The sequence below is a fragment of the Phoenix dactylifera genome, chromosome 4 (assembly GCF_051530095.1).
Source record: "Phoenix dactylifera cultivar Ajwa chromosome 4, Ajwa_hap1_PhDact_Kaust_v1.1, whole genome shotgun sequence".
NCBI classification, from domain to species: Eukaryota; Viridiplantae; Streptophyta; class Magnoliopsida; order Arecales; family Arecaceae; genus Phoenix; species Phoenix dactylifera.
The window spans coordinates 52,950,548-52,968,727 of record NC_143193.1 but is presented as its reverse complement, the minus strand read 5'-3'; the positions used below and the strand labels follow the sequence as shown (position 1 = coordinate 52,968,727).

General features: G+C 38.7%; 2 protein-coding genes across 2 annotated transcripts; one reads left to right on the top strand and one right to left on the bottom strand.

Annotated features, from left to right (window-relative positions):
* Positions 1–1,201: 1,201 nt before the first annotated feature.
* LOC103714298 (putative Histone-lysine N-methyltransferase ATXR5) lies at positions 1,202–6,966 on the bottom strand. Its single transcript, XM_008801501.4, has 6 exons — positions 6,453–6,966; positions 6,243–6,335; positions 2,381–2,610; positions 2,192–2,292; positions 1,888–2,100; positions 1,202–1,657 (listed from the first exon to the last, which is right to left on the bottom strand). The coding sequence occupies exons 1-6, from the start codon at positions 6,781–6,783 to the stop codon at positions 1,498–1,500; spliced, it is 1,128 nt and encodes a 375-aa protein (XP_008799723.1). The 5' UTR covers positions 6,784–6,966; the 3' UTR covers positions 1,202–1,497.
* A 6,261-nt stretch (positions 6,967–13,227) lies between these two features.
* LOC103698894 (protein MKS1-like) lies at positions 13,228–14,496 on the top strand. Its single transcript, XM_008780943.6, has one exon. It carries the CDS (start codon positions 13,355–13,357, stop codon positions 14,078–14,080), a length of 726 nt encoding a protein of 241 aa, XP_008779165.2. The 5' UTR covers positions 13,228–13,354; the 3' UTR covers positions 14,081–14,496.
* Positions 14,497–18,180: the final 3,684 nt, after the last annotated feature.

The window sequence follows — 18,180 nt, the reverse complement described above, 5'->3', positions numbered from 1 at the left end:
GTGTGCAACTTACCCCACCATATTATGTGGTGGCTGCCATATCAGTTTGAGCATTATCATCCAAATTACAAATATGACTCTTCAGCAATAGGCCGTCTGGTTGCACCTGAAACCATCCAAGCTTTGATTATTGAAACTGATTACCCATGACTGGCCACTCTTTTTTGAATACTCTGATGAAATTTCAAATTCGCACACGCGCTCGCAGAGAGAGAGAAAGAGAGAGGGAGATCAGTTGATGTTCCACATTTAATCAAAGCTTGAGCTGGGGTAATCTGTTGTTGTAGAGAGGAAAAGCTTGAAATCTTTTACGAAAAGGTTGGACAAGCTCTTTTGTATGACCAATCATCTAATTAATCCAAAAAGGGCACGACTTCAAAAGACACTTCAGAGGAACCAATCGAGAAGGATAATAGGTTCACATATCCATCAATGTAACTTTCCAACCATGTATTTCCCCATCCATGCAACTTTCTTCTCCATACAGAATGCGACGACCTTTTGCTGATTAGACAGATTAATATTAAATTGGTCCTCAAATTTACAGCCAGGAGAATGCTATAATTTATAGGATGATCATGTACCCATCCAATGGCAGAAGTTCTTGTCCAATTTTTTTGTATCCCATTATGGTCAAGCTTAGACCTGCCTACTTTGTTATCACAGTAAATTTGACCATTTGTAACGCTGCATGGCAACAGCACCACTTAAGCTCATGTTGCAGGTGACCACCGGGTTATAGGAACATTACTAAAAACTGACAACTGGATTATAGGAAGACGACTTGTTTATGCTGAACTACCAAATGACACTGAACAGCCTTTTCCAACAACTTAGAAAGGTCCAGCTTGGTGGATACAATATGACTCTACAGGCAGTATGAATCAATAAAGAGATATGGAATATGTTCTACTAGTCAATCATTTTTTTTGCCCCAGATACCTAGTCTGGTCAAATTAATGTTCCACAAGAAGATACGAGCTGGCCTGTCAGTAAAGTCTTGATGATTGTACCAGAGACAATTCTCAAAATAATTTGACAATAAATTCAGCTAGCATTTTTAAAATATTAGTCAATTAAAGCTCCATAAGAACACTTATTGTGAGATTATAGCTACAAAACCATCAATGTGATAATCACAAGAACAATATAAAACAAGAACTATGGGGTTGCAGTTCCTTACAAAGTTCAAAGAAACATATAGAACTGTAACAAAATTGTATATTAAATTGACATCAAGGTCCAAAAATATGTCATTCAAGATCTCTTTGTTATAAATTATAGCACCTTATAACCAATTAAATATTGGAACCATCAATTAAAAAATGGGCCAAAACTACAGTAGACAAAATTTGAAGTCGCAAGAAACAAAATAAGAAGGCTTGCTAATGAAAGAATCTATAATCATCTATGTCAAGAATGATGCTTGCTGGCCCAATTTTTTTCAATTTCCAAGAACAAGTTAGATAATTATGTTGCTGAAGCTTCTCGGGAAATTCAGATAAAATGCTGAGTTGGGTATTCCTGTTCACAACCATTGTAATCATAATAAAGCCTTTCTCCACAAGCTATATCACGACAAGCAACCAATAAGGCCCGGCATTCGCCATCTACATCATATCTGACACATTTAATATTCTGCTTCTTCCTACTCTCCCTGCAACAAATGTGTAGTTTCAAGCATGACAAACTTTGAGATTCCTTTTCAGTTTTATTTGCAATTGAAACTAAAAGTATTCACATGGAGAAGTGACACCTAAGCAACAGTGCAAGGCAGAAATACATGGCCAGGAATGAAGCGTATATCATTACATAGAAGCTAACTTTACCATACAAACAAATTCCTAGAATAAATGATGATGATTAAGGGGGCAAATATGAACTTACTGATTATGGTTGTTAATGCCATTGATGAAGCGAGCAATATTTCCACGTTTATCAGGACAGATAACTAGACTCTCAGATGGGTTTGTTGCAGAAAGAAGGGTCATAATGCTGTCGCAATCATCATGTTGTCGGTTTAGCAAGTAATCCACATCTCCAGTGTATTCAGCAATGTAGGTCATATCCTTTATATGTCCATCAGCCTGTACAGTGAATCTGCATTGACCAAATTGTTATCTAATTATCATCCAGAAATAATTGTTAATTGTCCACTAAACTAGATCAGAACCAAATTAAAAGAAAATACCCTTCAAGTGAATCATAAACTACTAAAAGTGGAGGACATTCTCCTCTTTTGTACATGGCCCTGCAGAGCTCTAACGTTTCTTTATCTTCTCTTGGAAGGACCTTGAAGAATGTGCAGAATAAAATAAGAATAAATCAAGGTGTAGAAAGTAAGAGAAACTTTTCAGGAAGTTAAGAAAGATTCCTCAACCTGCATGCCACCTTTTTCCAAAATTGCTTGATTAGCAGATCTAGGGGCCATCCCAGGCATGTAAGTTAGCTCATTACTGAACTCTATCTGCAGTGTTGTTAAGGCAGTAGCAAGAGAACCCATTTGTTCAAGTCTTCGCACTGGATCTTCCGTTGGATTAAATGGCAATATCCTCCTCCTCTTCTTATGCATAACTAACAGCATAGAACGTCTCCTGTGCTTCCTTGTATCTAAACCAAAAGAGATTCAGAAAACATAGTACCGTAGCATCTCATGCAAGATAGACAAGATTATTGAAGATATATTTGGTAATTTGGACAGAGGTGGTGTTTTGCTACAAGTAAAATGTAAATAAGCAAGGAAACAACTAGAATTACGAAGATATAAAAAACAACTGAAACGTTGGCAAGTAAGTTTCATTTTCTGAGTATATCTGGAAATACTAAGTAATTGTATTTGCATCAAATGGTGTTGGTGATCTGAGCTAAACAAGAAGCCAGAGAGATCTTGGGGTTTACCTCCAAATTCAAAAGCATATAATGGAATTTGAAAGCATTCTTGACACATAGACATCATGACAGAGATGTGGAAGATGATTAGCTGCTTTGGCATAGAAATACTCATGACCTAATTTGCTCGCATAATCACACAGCAAGAGCAAATCTAACAAAACATACACCTCATATGTTATGCTCCCATAGAGTTTACTCAAGAATGAAAGTCATGTACATAGCTGAGTTATGATGTCGAAGGTAAGGAAATGAAAGTGAGAGCATTTGAGGAGTTAAAGGTCATCATATTATTTACAAAAGTAGAACTAGAAGCCAAGTCTCAGAAAGTAGTCTTTAAAGAGGTCTTTGTGATAATTCGTGTGCACATTCTAATCTAAATGAGAACATTCCTGCAAATTGCTGGGATCTCGATTTTAGGGTTGCATCAACAAAACCAAACTATATTGCTCGTGATAGTGGTAGCGTTCGCTGAATTGACCGAACCATGCAGTTCGGCCCATACTGAATCGAACTGGCACCAAATTGGAACGGTCGGATTAGTTCGGTTTATAAAACCCCTCCCCTCCTCTAGTTTGATGGTTCGAGTCTTCAAGAGCCTTCAAGGGTGCTCTCACTCTCTCTCTCTCTCTCTCTCTCCATCGAACACTTGCTCTCACTCTCTCCCTCCGACACTCGCTCTCCCTCTCTCTCTCCACTGGACACTTGCTCTCTCCTCCCTCTTTGATGCTGAGAAGCTATATTCCACCATCAATGTAAGCCTCCCCCCTCTCTCTGTCCCTCCCTCCTCTCTCTCTCTTTCCCCCTCTCCTCCCCCTCCCTTCCCACGATTTGATACACCCCAGCTCAGTATTGTACATGCCGGTACCATACTGATCCAGTCACCAAATGGTATGAGCCTCAATACTGGTCTGGTAGACCTTAGTGGTAACTCTGACTATTCACACATCGTATCCACCATCGTTATCTCATCTAGAGAAGACTACTCAATGTAGGAAAAAAATTCACCAAGTTATAAGCATCATAGTGAAATCAATCATCCCCGCTCAATATTCCTCACACTCATTGCCACCTTGGAACTTTCAAGAACTCAACATTTTTTCATTATGTTATAAGGGGCATCATATAAGGTGCTTCATATCCAACACTTACACCAAATTAATAAATGGTTTTTAAACCCAGCAGTTACTTAAAATGGCTAGTGGACAAGTTGTCTACCAAATATATAGGAGCAAAAATTAGTAATTCATGTCATATATTTTCTCTTATCAACTAAAAGCATTGAAATTTCAGTTACCAATCAAGGAAAATAGCATGCCGTTGTAAACTATAATTCATTCTTTAGACATTCTAATGATCAAATATCACATATGTCTGCCAGGTAAAGGAAAAGGCTTTACTTCAAGTGTTTCCAAAATGGGATATACGCATACCATGTCAGAATGCATGAGTTGGGAGGTTCGGGTTTGAGGGAAAATTATTAATTTACATGTCGAATATAATTGGAAATACACTACACCATATTGAAAGAGGATCTTCTCTGCTATTACGAATGTAATTGCCCCATCAATCTCGTAGAATCTTCCCATTCTTATGTCCCTCTGCACAGCTAGGAATCATAAAAGACTGGCATACAGTGGCCTCACAGCGAAAATGTAGCAAATTCTTGCACTGTCGAGTTCTTCCTTCTAGCAAAAGCCTCCAAGAGAAGTGAGAGATAGAGAAAAGATAAATAATATTTAAAAAATATGTTTGGTAAAGCATTGTGTATCTAAAAACCGATTCATATTAGATTCTCTTTTCAAGGCCTTCTTGGGTAATCTAGCAGGCTTGGGCCGAAATTTTCGCTGGACTCATGGACTAGGAAGCCCATTTCAGCATGGCCAATCTCAGCCCAACACTCCCCAGCTGAAATCCTATGGGAGGGCTTTCTTTCTTCTTGCAGACCAACATGCCCAAAAGCTAGGATATAGGCCAGGAGTTCAGCAGGCTCTTAGAAGATGTGGGCTAGCTGTGCTAAGAGGCCCGATTCCTATAAGATATTCCTGCAGGATATATAGGAATATCCTAATAAATCGTTAGTTGCATAGACTACCTTTGTGTTCAAGAGATCCTTCATTGATTTTAGAGTCGCATTTATACTTTTATTTGCAGCCACTTATATCTAGCTTCCTTCTTCCTTTGTTCTAAAGCATTGATGAAGGAACTCTACTCTTCCTTTCATGTACTTTTCGCTTTCTTGACGTATGATTTTTAACGTTCAAGTAAAAACACTTGTATTTTTTTTTCCGATGGGTCTTTTTGCTTCCAATTCTCACATTGCTTTCTATACTTGGTTTTGTGAACTATTGACAACCTTGGACCCAACCAAGTTTCTTTTGGAGGTTTCTATCATATGCTTTATTTACCTTAATATCAAACATTTTACCAATGATATATAGTACTCCATCATTCATCCAAAATAGTCTGAACAATCATGCTTCTAGTTTATGTAAATCATAGATGCATTGCCACTTAAATTTATTTTAACAAGAGAATCAAGGTAAATTTTCAATTTTTAAGGAGCCACACTTAAAGATCCCAAGTGATTCAGATCTTTGAAGTTATCTTGAGCTCCCAAAGTTTATGCTGCCTCACAAATTACCCCAGATGAATCTAGACTGCAGCATGCTGTCTTGCATGAAGACTCTAGAGGACTGATTGAGGAATTTTTTTCCCACAGAGGCATTTCAAGATACCATTTATTCCCCATAGTCCTCTCATAAATTAACATCACATCATCTAAAAATACATATATTATGAGACCTAGATATCCCCTTCATGTCACGTTTTAGCGTAGCACTTGTTCTCCATTCTTGTCACATAAATTAACATTCCCCTTCAAATGGTAACAAATGTGACAAGGCTTGGAGATCTCTTTCAAGTGACAATGCATGCCCCATCACAATTAGAAATTTACCATTTTCACAAGGCTCTTTGCAAACCTGTTGCAAGTCTAAAAATTTTTGAAACAAATAAAGAATAAGCTTCAATGTCATCAAATTTCTAAAAGAATTTTCCCAAATATAGTTAGTGCGAAATAGCTGAACAGGGATAACAAAGAAAGAAGAATAAATTTTCAAATTATGAAAAAGAATGAAAATCTAATATCTGACATTTGATTACGAAAAAGAGAAAAATCAAACATAAAAGGGGGCGGCAATGACATGCAGATTGATCATCCAGCTCCAAGAGAACTACTTGATAAATTAATAAAATAATCTAGGCTTCAACAAAAATTCATAACCAAGAAACCAATAAAATAATCTGCTGAAAACCAGAGAAAAATCGACACTTTTTTGACAAAGTATCACCTTGGGAGGGCCTACATTTCTCCTCTTCAGCAGTAATCGAGCACCTCTGAATCCGGAAAAAGTCTATGATCTTCGTCTGCATCAATGGAAACCCTAACAGTCCCCAAACCACCGATCATATCACCTCACTCATCCGTTACACAAAATTTTATCAAAGAATAGATCAAAAAATCACCAAAAGAACAAAAAGGTAATTTTCTTTTTCTGTACTTTTGAACGTCGGCTCTCCGGCGCAGCTAGGGCACAACCAGGGGCCAGTGGGAACCCTGACGACGATCGGGCGGAGGCAGAATATATGGTACCCTTTGTCGCAGCGGTCGCAGAGGAGCATCTCCTCGTCGCGGTCGCCGGAGCGGCACTGCTCGCACTGGACGTCGGAATAGTAGTCGCCTGTGACAGGCGGAGCTGGCTTCGCCCTGCGCATAATCTCCGCCAGGGACCGGTACTTCCGCGGCGACGACGGGGACGGCGCCTCCGTCCGCTTCCGGACAGACCCGTTGGTGGGGGAGGGGCTCTCCGCCTCGGGCCCCTTGGGCGCCATATCTGGCGAGCGGACAGGTCGGAGGGGTGTGAGCGGTAATCGAAGGGGTTTTCCGGCGGCGGCGCCACCGCGATTCCGATCGCCGGCGTACGGAATCGAAGGGTTTTCTATCGGAGCTCGGCGACTAGGAGAGAAGAATCAAGGAGAGAGAAAGATCGAGAAAGGAGAGAGCTTTTGGCTCGCGGGAATTCGAGAGAGAACGTGTACGGCCAGATATCAGCTGACGTGTAATGAATTCATTTGACGTACTCGCGGGCGCCCGTTTTTGTCCACTAAAAGACTAAAATACCCTTGACCTATGGCTGAATTCGGACCGTTGGAACGATGGAACAGTTAAGGGTAATTTGGTCATTTTTCGTGCCCGAGGATGGCGTCACGTGACATGAGCGAGGAGCAGGTGTAGGAGCCCGTAGAGTTGTGTAACGTCTCTTTTTTTAAAATTATTTTTTTTGTTAATTTTAAGTCGTCTCTACGCGTATCTATATTATTAGTTATATTAGTTTTGTCTAATAATTCCGTAGCCGTGGGGAGGGTTTCCTTTTGTGGAAAGGTAGGGCAGATTTTGGAAAGACCCCGTCTTGATAAGAAACCCTACTGTTTGCACTTGTGGTATCATCTCCTTGGGGTGATTGAAGAGAGAATAGTTATCTTATTTTATTTTTTTTTTTTTCAAGAGGCGAGGAGTGAGATTTAATAAGAAGAACTTTGCGTGGGGAGCGATAAATTTGAATGGGATGGATGTAGGTTGTGAGAAATTTGAGATCTAATGAATAAGGGCCTATAGCTAGAGATTATATGCTATTTATTTGGGATCAAGTTCATGATTATTTGTGGATTGTTACATGCACGGTGAAAGTCTTAATTCATTCTCTATCACATAAACCATTTTTTTATTCTTTATTAAAATCTTTATTTTGAGTATGTGTTGGTATTTGGATATAATAAATGATTCAATGAGAGAGAGAGAGAGAGAGAGAGAGAGAGAGAGAGAGTTCAAAACTACCATATCTCTATTTGATACATTATATTTTGTTTTCAAGCAAGTGTTTATTGCTCTAGATTATACTAGATTTGGAAATTAAATGTAATATATGAAGAAAACAAGTGATCAAGAGATTAGGAACGCAGTCAATATGTTGCAAGGATAGCCTCGGAGATGAATGGTAGGATGCCTCTAAGAAACTCTTCTATATTTTAGAACTAGACGAAATTAGAGCCAAGCATATGTGATATACATGAGATGAAACACAAATGACTGTGCATTATTTTTTTGTGTACACCAAAACAAACAATTGGTGACATAATTGATAAGTTGGATGAAATACAAGCACAATAGATATGAGAGGGAAACATATTTCTTTGAAATTCAACCAATAAATGAAACTACATAGAATTGAAAAAAGTTCAAGAATGGAGAAACCTCCTCATAGCTCACATTATATAATATAATATGAGCAACTTAAATTGAATTGAATTGAATTTATGAATTTGCCTACACAACCAAGTGCTATTATTCTTATAATCTACCTTATCACTTTGTTGCATAAATTAATAAATGCATGGTTATGTGAGGATAAATTTTATTATCTAGCTAATGTATTTGCATTAGTTTTCAATGTCCAACAATGATTTTTTAAAAAAAATCTTTCTAATCATACTTTATGATGTAACAATTCTTTTTTATTATTATTTTGTACATAACTTATGGTCAATTTGGACTCGGTGTTAATTCTACCCACAAATTTAATACACGAGATCGTATTTTTGGAAATGTATCACCAAAAAATTGAAGCCAAAATCTCTAATTATCAAGCAAAGGGGTATGACCACTATGCATAAATTTGACCATGAGTTACATAACTTTATTTTCCATGCTCTTCTTTTGTTTTCATAAGAATATGTGATTGGTTAGATCATTGCAATCACCCTTGCTTTAATTTTTCTTTTTTCAAGAAAAATTATGGATGACTAACATTAGCTTAATTGATTCTTGGATCCCCCATAAAAACAAAATTTAACGAAATTAAATTCAAAATGAATACCATTTTACAGCAGATATCCTTTCCTAATCCTCATATATTATTGATTAGCCTATTTACTTTGATGTTGGCTGCTTGTTAGTTATTTGTCAAATGTAATCGGATAATATGAATCCATAGTATTTATTTAAAACGCAAAATAGGCAAGAAATCTCGATTTTTTTATTGATTATTATCTTTTTAATGCCTGGTTATGATTATTAAGGATTTTTTTTTTGGAAAATGATACTCATTTATGATTCCTAGACAAATTTGTACATGGATCTAAGTACTAGATTGGCAACAATATAAGCAGATGTATATCAAATATTCAGTGTGTGTGTGTGTATATATATCAAATGTTTGAAAATTTATTGGACAGTCTAAAATTATATATCACCCATCTCGGATTCATATCCATGGGCAAATCGATCAAGGATAGCAAAATATGTTTTTTTATATAAAAATAACATTTAAGTATATTATTTGTGTAAATATCACATAAACAAGAAGCATCATTTAGCAGCTTCAAAAATAGATCAAGTCCGCTATATGAAATGTTCTCCGCTTTGAAGAACGAAAAATTAAATATCTTACTTTATAGAAAAAATAGAATAAGAGAGAGAAAGATCCACTCAGATCATAATTATTTACGTGGAAATAAAACTAATAATTTACAAGAACATACGCATATTCTCGTAGGTAGTTCATAGAATTATGCAGGCCCGCCATGTAAAGTGCAGCATCACGAGAAATGTCCTCGTATTCTTGCCAGTTGACCTCTTCAAATTCAAAGTCTTAATTATTTATCTTATCTTTATCACTTCAGCTCTGTAACCCATGCCTTAGGTTTTTGATGTGAGCTATTTTTTTTTCTTTAAAGCAAATTATTGATGCGAGCCTTTATCATCAACTTATACAGTGATAAATTCCAACAATTGGATGACGCAAGAGCTGCAAATCCAGCTGGTGGATGATGAGAGAACCTTTCCCAATTGTCCATGAGCCAGCCAGGAGTGGTGCAATGCATAGTTATCACTGCCCTTCTTGGCTGCTTTGGATTTTTTTTCTTTCCAAACTGCACCTTCGCATCAACTACGTTTACTTCAGATGTCGTTTCAATCATTTAGTTTAATTGATATGTAAATTTCCTGTACATATTATACATGTTTGGTAGCATAAAAGTTCGATTTATTTTGGCATTTCACCTTTCCAACCAATGTCTGCTCTCTATGAAATTCCAAAAGAACCACATATGGTACCAAAGATTAGGAAGTATGAAACTAAAGCAATACCTTCTTTTTTCATAACATTACCAACATTATCATCTTCTTCCTACTTTGAGATTTGCAGCTGGCGGTCGGCATATCCCGCATCTGACCGTTGTCGGGGCGGAGTTACGGGCAGCCTGGGAGGGTATCTTCTATGCGAGGTGCGTTCTCGGTGCCGATAGGGTGCGCCTTAAGTGAGATTCCTTGGTGATTGACTGAATCCGTGGTATGGACAAATATGAGGATGAGGATGACCCCCCACTGATCGGAGAGATATGTCGACTGACCAGAGAGTTTACCTCTTTCCAGGCAGCACATGTGTTTTGGGAGACGAACAGAGCAGTAGACTGGGTCGCCTCATTTGTAGCTCGCTACTCCGCAAAGTTCATCTGGACGTCATTAGCAGTTTTACCTCATTCTCTGTATTTTTTACTTTCTTTTAATCTGGCAGGCTGTACTCACGTTAGAGCTATATAAAATACCGTGTTACTCTCTATACTTTGAAATTACCAGGTTTGCTTCAATTTAATCTTACCTTAGGCTTAGCCTCATGAGGTAACTTATCTTTTGAAGTGAATTGTAGTCAAATCCCATGGCTGCATACGCTCTTTTGCTGATTTACACTAATAGTAAAAAAACAAGCTACAAAAAGGTACAGACATAGTCCCATCATAGCAGCACTAAGACTATGATAGTTCACCATCCAAATAAGTAAATAGATAAATGGATTGATGGCTGTATAGATGTATGAATGAATGTATGAGTGAATGAATGAGTGAATGAATGCAACCATGAGGTATGGATGCAGGCATGCCGCGTCTGGCCAAGCACCTCAAAAACTTTGGCCACCCAATACAGTATATACCCACCTTTTAATGTTTAAAGCCCCATATTTTTACCTTCCAAGCTACTTATTTGTAGCCAAAATTGGACCGGGCAGAGTTTACCAATTACGGCCATTCATGTTAAAAAATTGGGAACTGTGTTCGCCCTCCTTAATCATTTACTTATTTGGCGTGATGTTAGGTAGGATACTTAAAGATTGGGAACTGTGTTCGCCCTCCTTAATCACCATCATCACGCCAAATAAGTAAATGATTGTGGGACCCTCTAGAATTTTTTTTTTGTTTGATGTGACATTATTGGAGTTTTTAGTTTAAAATGATGGTATTACCTTTTGTATCTTGGCTAAGAGGACCAAATTCAATTTCGAGTAGTATTTATCATTGTTTCGATCGTTGTCGAGTGAAGCCCTGCAAGCTCGAGTTTGGCCTGCTCAAGAATTTAGGCTTCAGCATTGAAAAATAAAACACTTTTTTTAATACAATTGTAAAAAAGAAAAAAGAAATAATTAGTAAACAAGAACAGATCAAGTCATTAGGATATGCCATAACTCTTCTTGGCACATCAATTGTGGTCCAAAATACCTAACGGTATCGTGTCAAGTTAAATTGACTTTCTTGTACTAACCGATCGTGTTTAAAATGTGCTATTAATTCCAAAAGTATCCAAAATCTAAGAGTGGCAAATCCTGATACGTCCTTGTATATGGGAACTCATTCGAAATAAATAGATTCAAGGTAGCCATTTCAATGTTGGGTTGAAAACAGGTTAATCTAAAAACTATCATATTTTATAGATGGGTGGTTTAGGTTAGGAGTTTTTTTTTTTTTTTTTAACCCAAACTTAGTTCAACTTGACATCAATCCGACACATTATCACCCCTATTTGACTCCAACCTGCGAAACTGCAAGAACCCATCCAAAATAAATTCATTAAGTTATTTTTTTAGTTGGGTCAGAAATGGCCCGATCCAAAATCGACTCATTTATCAATGGATGAATATGGGCTAGGATTATTTTTTTGATCCTAACTTACTTCGACTCACCCAAACCTAACCTTCCTATATTGCTACCCCAGCCAAAAGCTAATGATATGCTTCTGAAAGCATCTTTTTCTTGGGAGAATGCATCTTTTTACCTTTCTTTGGTTACTAAAGTTCTCTCTTAGCATTCTATAGCCAAGTAATATATACTAATTATCATTTATAAGGGTTAGATGATGTGCTGTACTTAGATGAGCAACCACACAACTTCAAGATGGACCCCAACTGCTACAAATTGACATAATTCTATAGTGCAATATAGGTTACGGAGTAGGGCTCACATGGATCATTTATTTGTCAATTCAAGTCCAAGGGGTAGCTACATGAGTAATTAGGCCAACTCTCAAGAGCCACTAGAAAAACGAAGCCATAAATTCTATAAAATACACATATAAATATATATCGAGAAGTGTCTTTTGCAACATGCAGAAGCAGAAGAGACGATACAGAAGAGTGATCTCTAAGTATTTCTAAGTATGTTAGTCACAAAAAGAGAAGTCGTTGGATCATTGACTATTTATTCAATATTCTTTTTTTATTTTATTCTCTTCGAGCCAAGGATGAAAAATTCTTTGCATCAAAATATCTAAATTGCTTCATATGCTTATATTTTTTTCCAATATCGTGATTCATCTCTTGTATCCTCTTTCAAAATGCCTCGTAACTTTTTTAAATTTGTAACTTACTATTTTCTCATCGAAAAGCAGAATATGTCCATGTAATTTTTTTCATTTTGAGATTAATCTATGATACAATTCGATCTATGAGTAATATAGTTGCAATAATCTTACAATATGAAAGGGAAAAAAAAAAAAGAAAAAAAAAGGATGGTGAACAGATCCCTTAAGAGTTAAGAACCCTCTCTTGGATCTCTTCAGGCCTGAGACCTCCTGCTGCCCATCTTGACTGACCATCCGACCATAGCACCACTTCATTGCGATGCTGGTCTGGTTACCCCCTTGGATCCACCCCAATTCCCATCCCATCAAAAGACTAATGAATGAACCCAACTTGGCCTTTAACTACCCTCTCCTTCTATACTAATCCAACCAATACTTGAAACTAAAAAAAAAACAAACAAACCATCCTTTGCAACCCACTCACGTCCCAACACGTGTGAGTCGAATCCAATGACCCACGGCCCCGTCCTTTCCGTCCCGTTCTTCTTCTACTCTTCCATTACTTTTACGGCCACCATTTGTTTTATTTATCGGTCCGTTGACTCGGGAGCTAAAATAGTTCAAGTGGACTCCCATATTTCCACAATGGAAGGCTCCTTCCTCCCCCCTCCCCTTTTTCTTTCTATGCTATGTAATTCGATAACCTTAGCTTCCTCTCCTCTTCCTCCATAATCTCCTCGCCTCTTCCTCCGCCCCCCAAACTCCCCCCCACCTTCCATGGATCCCTCCGACGTGCCGAGGCCCTCGCCGCGCCGCGAGCTCCAAGGCCCACGGCCGACTCCCCTCAAAGTCCGCAAAGATTCCTACAAGATCAAGAAGCCACCGCCGGCCTCCTCCCAGCCGGGGGCGGCGGCGGCGCCGCCACCCCAGCCGCCGCCGCCCCACAACCGCCCTCCGGTCATCATATACACCGTCTCCCCCAAGATCATCCACACCAAGCCCAGCGACTTCATGACCCTGGTCCAACGCCTTACCGGGCCGGACTCCTCGGCCGGCCCGTCCACCGACGCCTCCCTCCCGTCGCCGTCGTCCTACGGTGGCGGCGCGCTCTCCCCCGCAGCCCGCCTTGCCGCCTTCGAGAAGTCTGCCCCCTCGTCGGACGGCGACCGAGCCCGGAGCTCGGGCCTCGACGTCGAGGAGCCCTTCGGCATGGACGGCGGTGGGCCGGTCGTGGACCGGGCCGGTTCCTTCCCGGGCATACTGTCGCCGATGCCGGCGTCCCTCCCGCCGATATCGCCCAACTTCTTCTCGCCGATTACGTCGTTCGACACGACCTCTCTGAGCTTCTTGCAAGAACTGAGCCCAGTTTTTGCAGGCAACAAGAGCTTCATGGATGCTGGTGCGAGCACCATCTTGCCCAGTCCGAACTACTTCTTATCAACTCCTACCGTCCCTTCTCCAGGTTCCTGCTGGGATCTCCTCAGCCAGTTGCCAGATTTCTAGTTCAACAGGAGAGGAAGACTGTGATTGGAATCAAAGCAGGAAGGTGGATGGAAAGACGAGGTGGTGGTGCAGCCGAGAAGACACATTAATGGGAGTTTAGTCTGGTGGGGCCCGCGTGATTGCTGCTCCTCCACCAGCGGCCGGCCAATCTTGGCTTCTAATTTTCTTATCTTTTACTACCCGGATAGGTCTAGACTTGTGAGTGCATCTGATTTGATTGCCTGACCACCACTGGAGGAGACTTGGATGGTGATCGGTCCATGGACCATCCATGGGCCAGTCCAAGTGAAATACAGGCTTGTTCTCCTTGTATCTATTTTATTTATTCTTTTTTCTTGACACTCTGCAAATATAGCAAGAAGATATGTTATGCCATCCCATAGATACTATCTAAGATTTGATGGCCATTTTGTGTACGAATAACTTATTAGCATTTGTGACATGAGAAATGCTTGAGAAACGGTTGCCCTTTTGTGGGATTGGAAGGCCAAGTCGGCAAAGTAGGGGAGCTGGATTAATGTTAGAATAAGATACAATAGGAAATATATTTCTTCTGGTTGTTGTTTGTATAATTGTATGCGGTTGTGTATTTGAGTGGAGTGGTCGTGCCGTGGGTTGGAGACGGCCACCTGCTCAATGCCTAGTCCTCCTTCGATGGTTACCGGAAATGTATGGTTTAAGTTAATAGGCCTCACGTATTCGTATTTAATGTAGGATTGGTATTCCTCGACACCCCCTCTTGCATAATAAGAAGTAATAGATAAATTAGTAAATGGAAGCATAAAGGTTTCAATAGGCAAGAAGAATCGATAGACATTGATATTATGTTATTTTTTAATCTAAAAATCTAGATGTTTGGACGCAAGAGTATATAAGCACTAGAAAATTTTTTACTTATCTTATGTGAGACTAGTATTTCTCGACACAATCAATAACAAATTGTGTATAATCTGAGTCCTGACTGCATCAACGCTAGGGTTATGTAGCAAAAATATTTCTGCCAACGCCATGAAGCTATCTGAATAAAAAATATTTTTGTGGCAAGTCAATATTTTTTATTCCAAAACTAAAAAAAAAGAATTAAAAGCATTGAAGCATTGGCAAGTCAATCTGGCTTTTCTGTGGTTATGTCATCTCAGATTTTTAAAAAGGGTGCCGGCCAAAAAATTACCCAGATGGAAGTCCCAAGATACAATCTGAAGACATTTTCCACAAGCACCAGGCAATGGATCATGGAAAGGGAACCATGGGAAAAATGCTATTCTGCAGTCAAAAGTCCAGTATTTCAAAGAAGATTCAACTATCGGGAAAGAAAAAAAAAACAGAACAAAATTTCATGCGAACATAGAATTTGCACCAGATGGTCGACAAATGATTGAAACTTTTGATTAAAAAAAATATAACAAATAGATTAAACAGAGATAAAATAGTTGTAGTCATATCTCAATCATGCAAAATTAAGGGACATGAGGCAAGTGGATACAAATAGGAGATACATCAAGTATTGTTACAAATCTATCACACAACTATTCCAGATGAGCAATTAATTAGATTCAGGACTTATAGCATAGTTTGAAAAGAATCCATTTTTTCATAAATATAATGTTCGTGAATAACTGGTTAGGTTATCATTAATTCAGAAAATAATGCATGGCTTTGGTTGAGATCTAATGATAACAATGAGGAAGCTAAGCGGTTCTAATGAGACCCAGCAAAAGGCCACCAATGGTTCCACAAAAGAATTTATTAATCTTATATACTTTGAATTTGTTTTGGGAAATAATCTAATATACTTTGAATTATCCAAGGTAATAGAATCCATGTGCAGCAGAATCACAAAACCCATCTGAGAAAACTTCTACAACAACCAGAATTGGCGGCTGGGGGCATGCAGTCAAAACTGAGAAAACCACCATCACAGATTACTTCTTTGTTCTCTTGGATTGGAAATCACAGACCAGTCTCATGAAGAACAAGAAGAAATGATCCCAGAGATATTAAAGCAGCAGTGGCTTTTTGACTTTCTACCACAACTGGATCAACAGGGAGCAGGTATTTTCCCTCGTATTCACCATTTCTTTACAGAATCAACATGTGCTGTAGTTGAACGCAATAACCATTGACTCGAGAAAAATAAACGGTATTACAAATCGACAACTTTATCTTTAAGCGACCGGGTCATAACTACCAGGTTAAAGAAAACAAGTGTAGGAGTTGGAGGACTTTGTTCTGGAAGATGGGGAGAAAACAGAATCTCATTGTCACCAGAAGGCCATTAACCATCATCCATGGAATACTAGAACTTTGAAATTGGTTGGATCATGGATGAGTTTTGTTGTTTTGTCTATCCAGTCAGGTGAAAGATTCAATTACAAATGGAACTGAGGCAGTCACACCATCATTCACAAATTGTCTGACCGAACCAAGCATACTAGTCAATAGAGGAGGTTCTCTTGAATAAAGAACAGAAAGAGGCAAGCACTGCAGGAATCATTAAGTAATGAAGGGAACAACTTAGGAATTTATAGTCTAAAAGGCAATCAGGTTGCCTAAGTGGATCGAAAAGAAATCCAGCAATAAAGAACAAAACAGGTGACAGGCTTCTGAAGCTCAAAAGGCCAATGGGCTAGCAAACCTTCGCGCTATCACATTAACCATATCATCAATGGAATATGTAATTCGACAAAGAACACAATGGTGCATTCACACATTTGACGTAATCTCGTCACATGCATGCTTGCTGCCTAATTTTTGACCAATTTTCTTTGAATATCTTGTATAATATGTTTTACTAGGCTTGTCATTTTTTAATCACAAAACTGAGAATACTAACCAGATAATGCAGAGTAGTGATAAGTTTAGCAAAGATATAAGAATTTGATGTCACTGCTAAATGCTGACATGTTGGATATTCACTGCATCAAATAAGATACATCAGCGACATCTTCCAAGAATAAGGCAGACAAAGAGCATCGTTAAGCTAATCGCAAGATTTCCCCAAAAAAAGCTTCTTTTTAAAGCTCAAAGATCTTTTAAAGGCCAAAAACAACTCTACAAAATTCATATACAGCTAGATACTTCATAAATTTGTCCATATGCCCACATCCACATGCATGCTCACAATAATAAATAAATAAATAAAATCTTAAATTTCGAAGTTGTCTACCATTTTCAACTCATGCTTTGTCAGGCTCCCTTCATACCGTTGCCCACATTTGGATTTACGCCAAACAGCCAACCTTCGCACCAACGATAGCTTTTGCAATATTTCCAGGTTTGTTCTAGTTAACCACAACAACTGCACGAGCAAACTGGGTAAGCATAGTCTGTACGAGTAAACTGGATAGCATTTGAACGTTCACCTGCGATCACAACAAAGGTGCCATAATTTCTGCATTGTTAAAAATGTAAACTGATTTAATAAAAGCAATCCAGATAACATGAATTGGTGTTTAATATTCCAATTTAAAAGTCACTGGAAAGGATAAAACAAAAGAGCAAAGCCAAAAATGATAGACACAGATGATGCTCTAAAGCAAGGAAATCAAAGAACTCAAAGCAGGAATCCAGTGTCAAGGGCACAGCAACATGTTACAGTCAATCAGCAGCACGTCAAATGGAGACTAAATATCTACCTTGATTGCATGAATAACAAATAAGAAGACAAGAAATTCTGCTACTACCACTCAAATTCATCAATCATCATAATGCATACGACCAGGACAAACACGAACCACAAAATGAAAGAGTTCTCACAACCGAACGACAAAGATTGCAGAGTAAGATATTAGGACGATATAAGGCATTAGCTTCTAGCAATCTTGGAAAAGATCTTCATAATCAGTATAATCAACAGCTATCTGGTTCTGATGAAGCACCATTAAGTACATTGGATGAGACGAGTTTGATTTTTAAGGAAGTTGGTTCTTCTACCGAGGTTTTTGCAGTTATCCAACATTCATTACATCAGTGCTACTGTCACTATGAGATATCACAGTCCAATCTAGGTTCTGTTAAAACAGAAGAGTTCTGCTATTCAGTTGAAAGGTGGAGGGGGAAGAAGGGAAACCCGAAGAGCAGATCAAGTAGATTCTAACGGC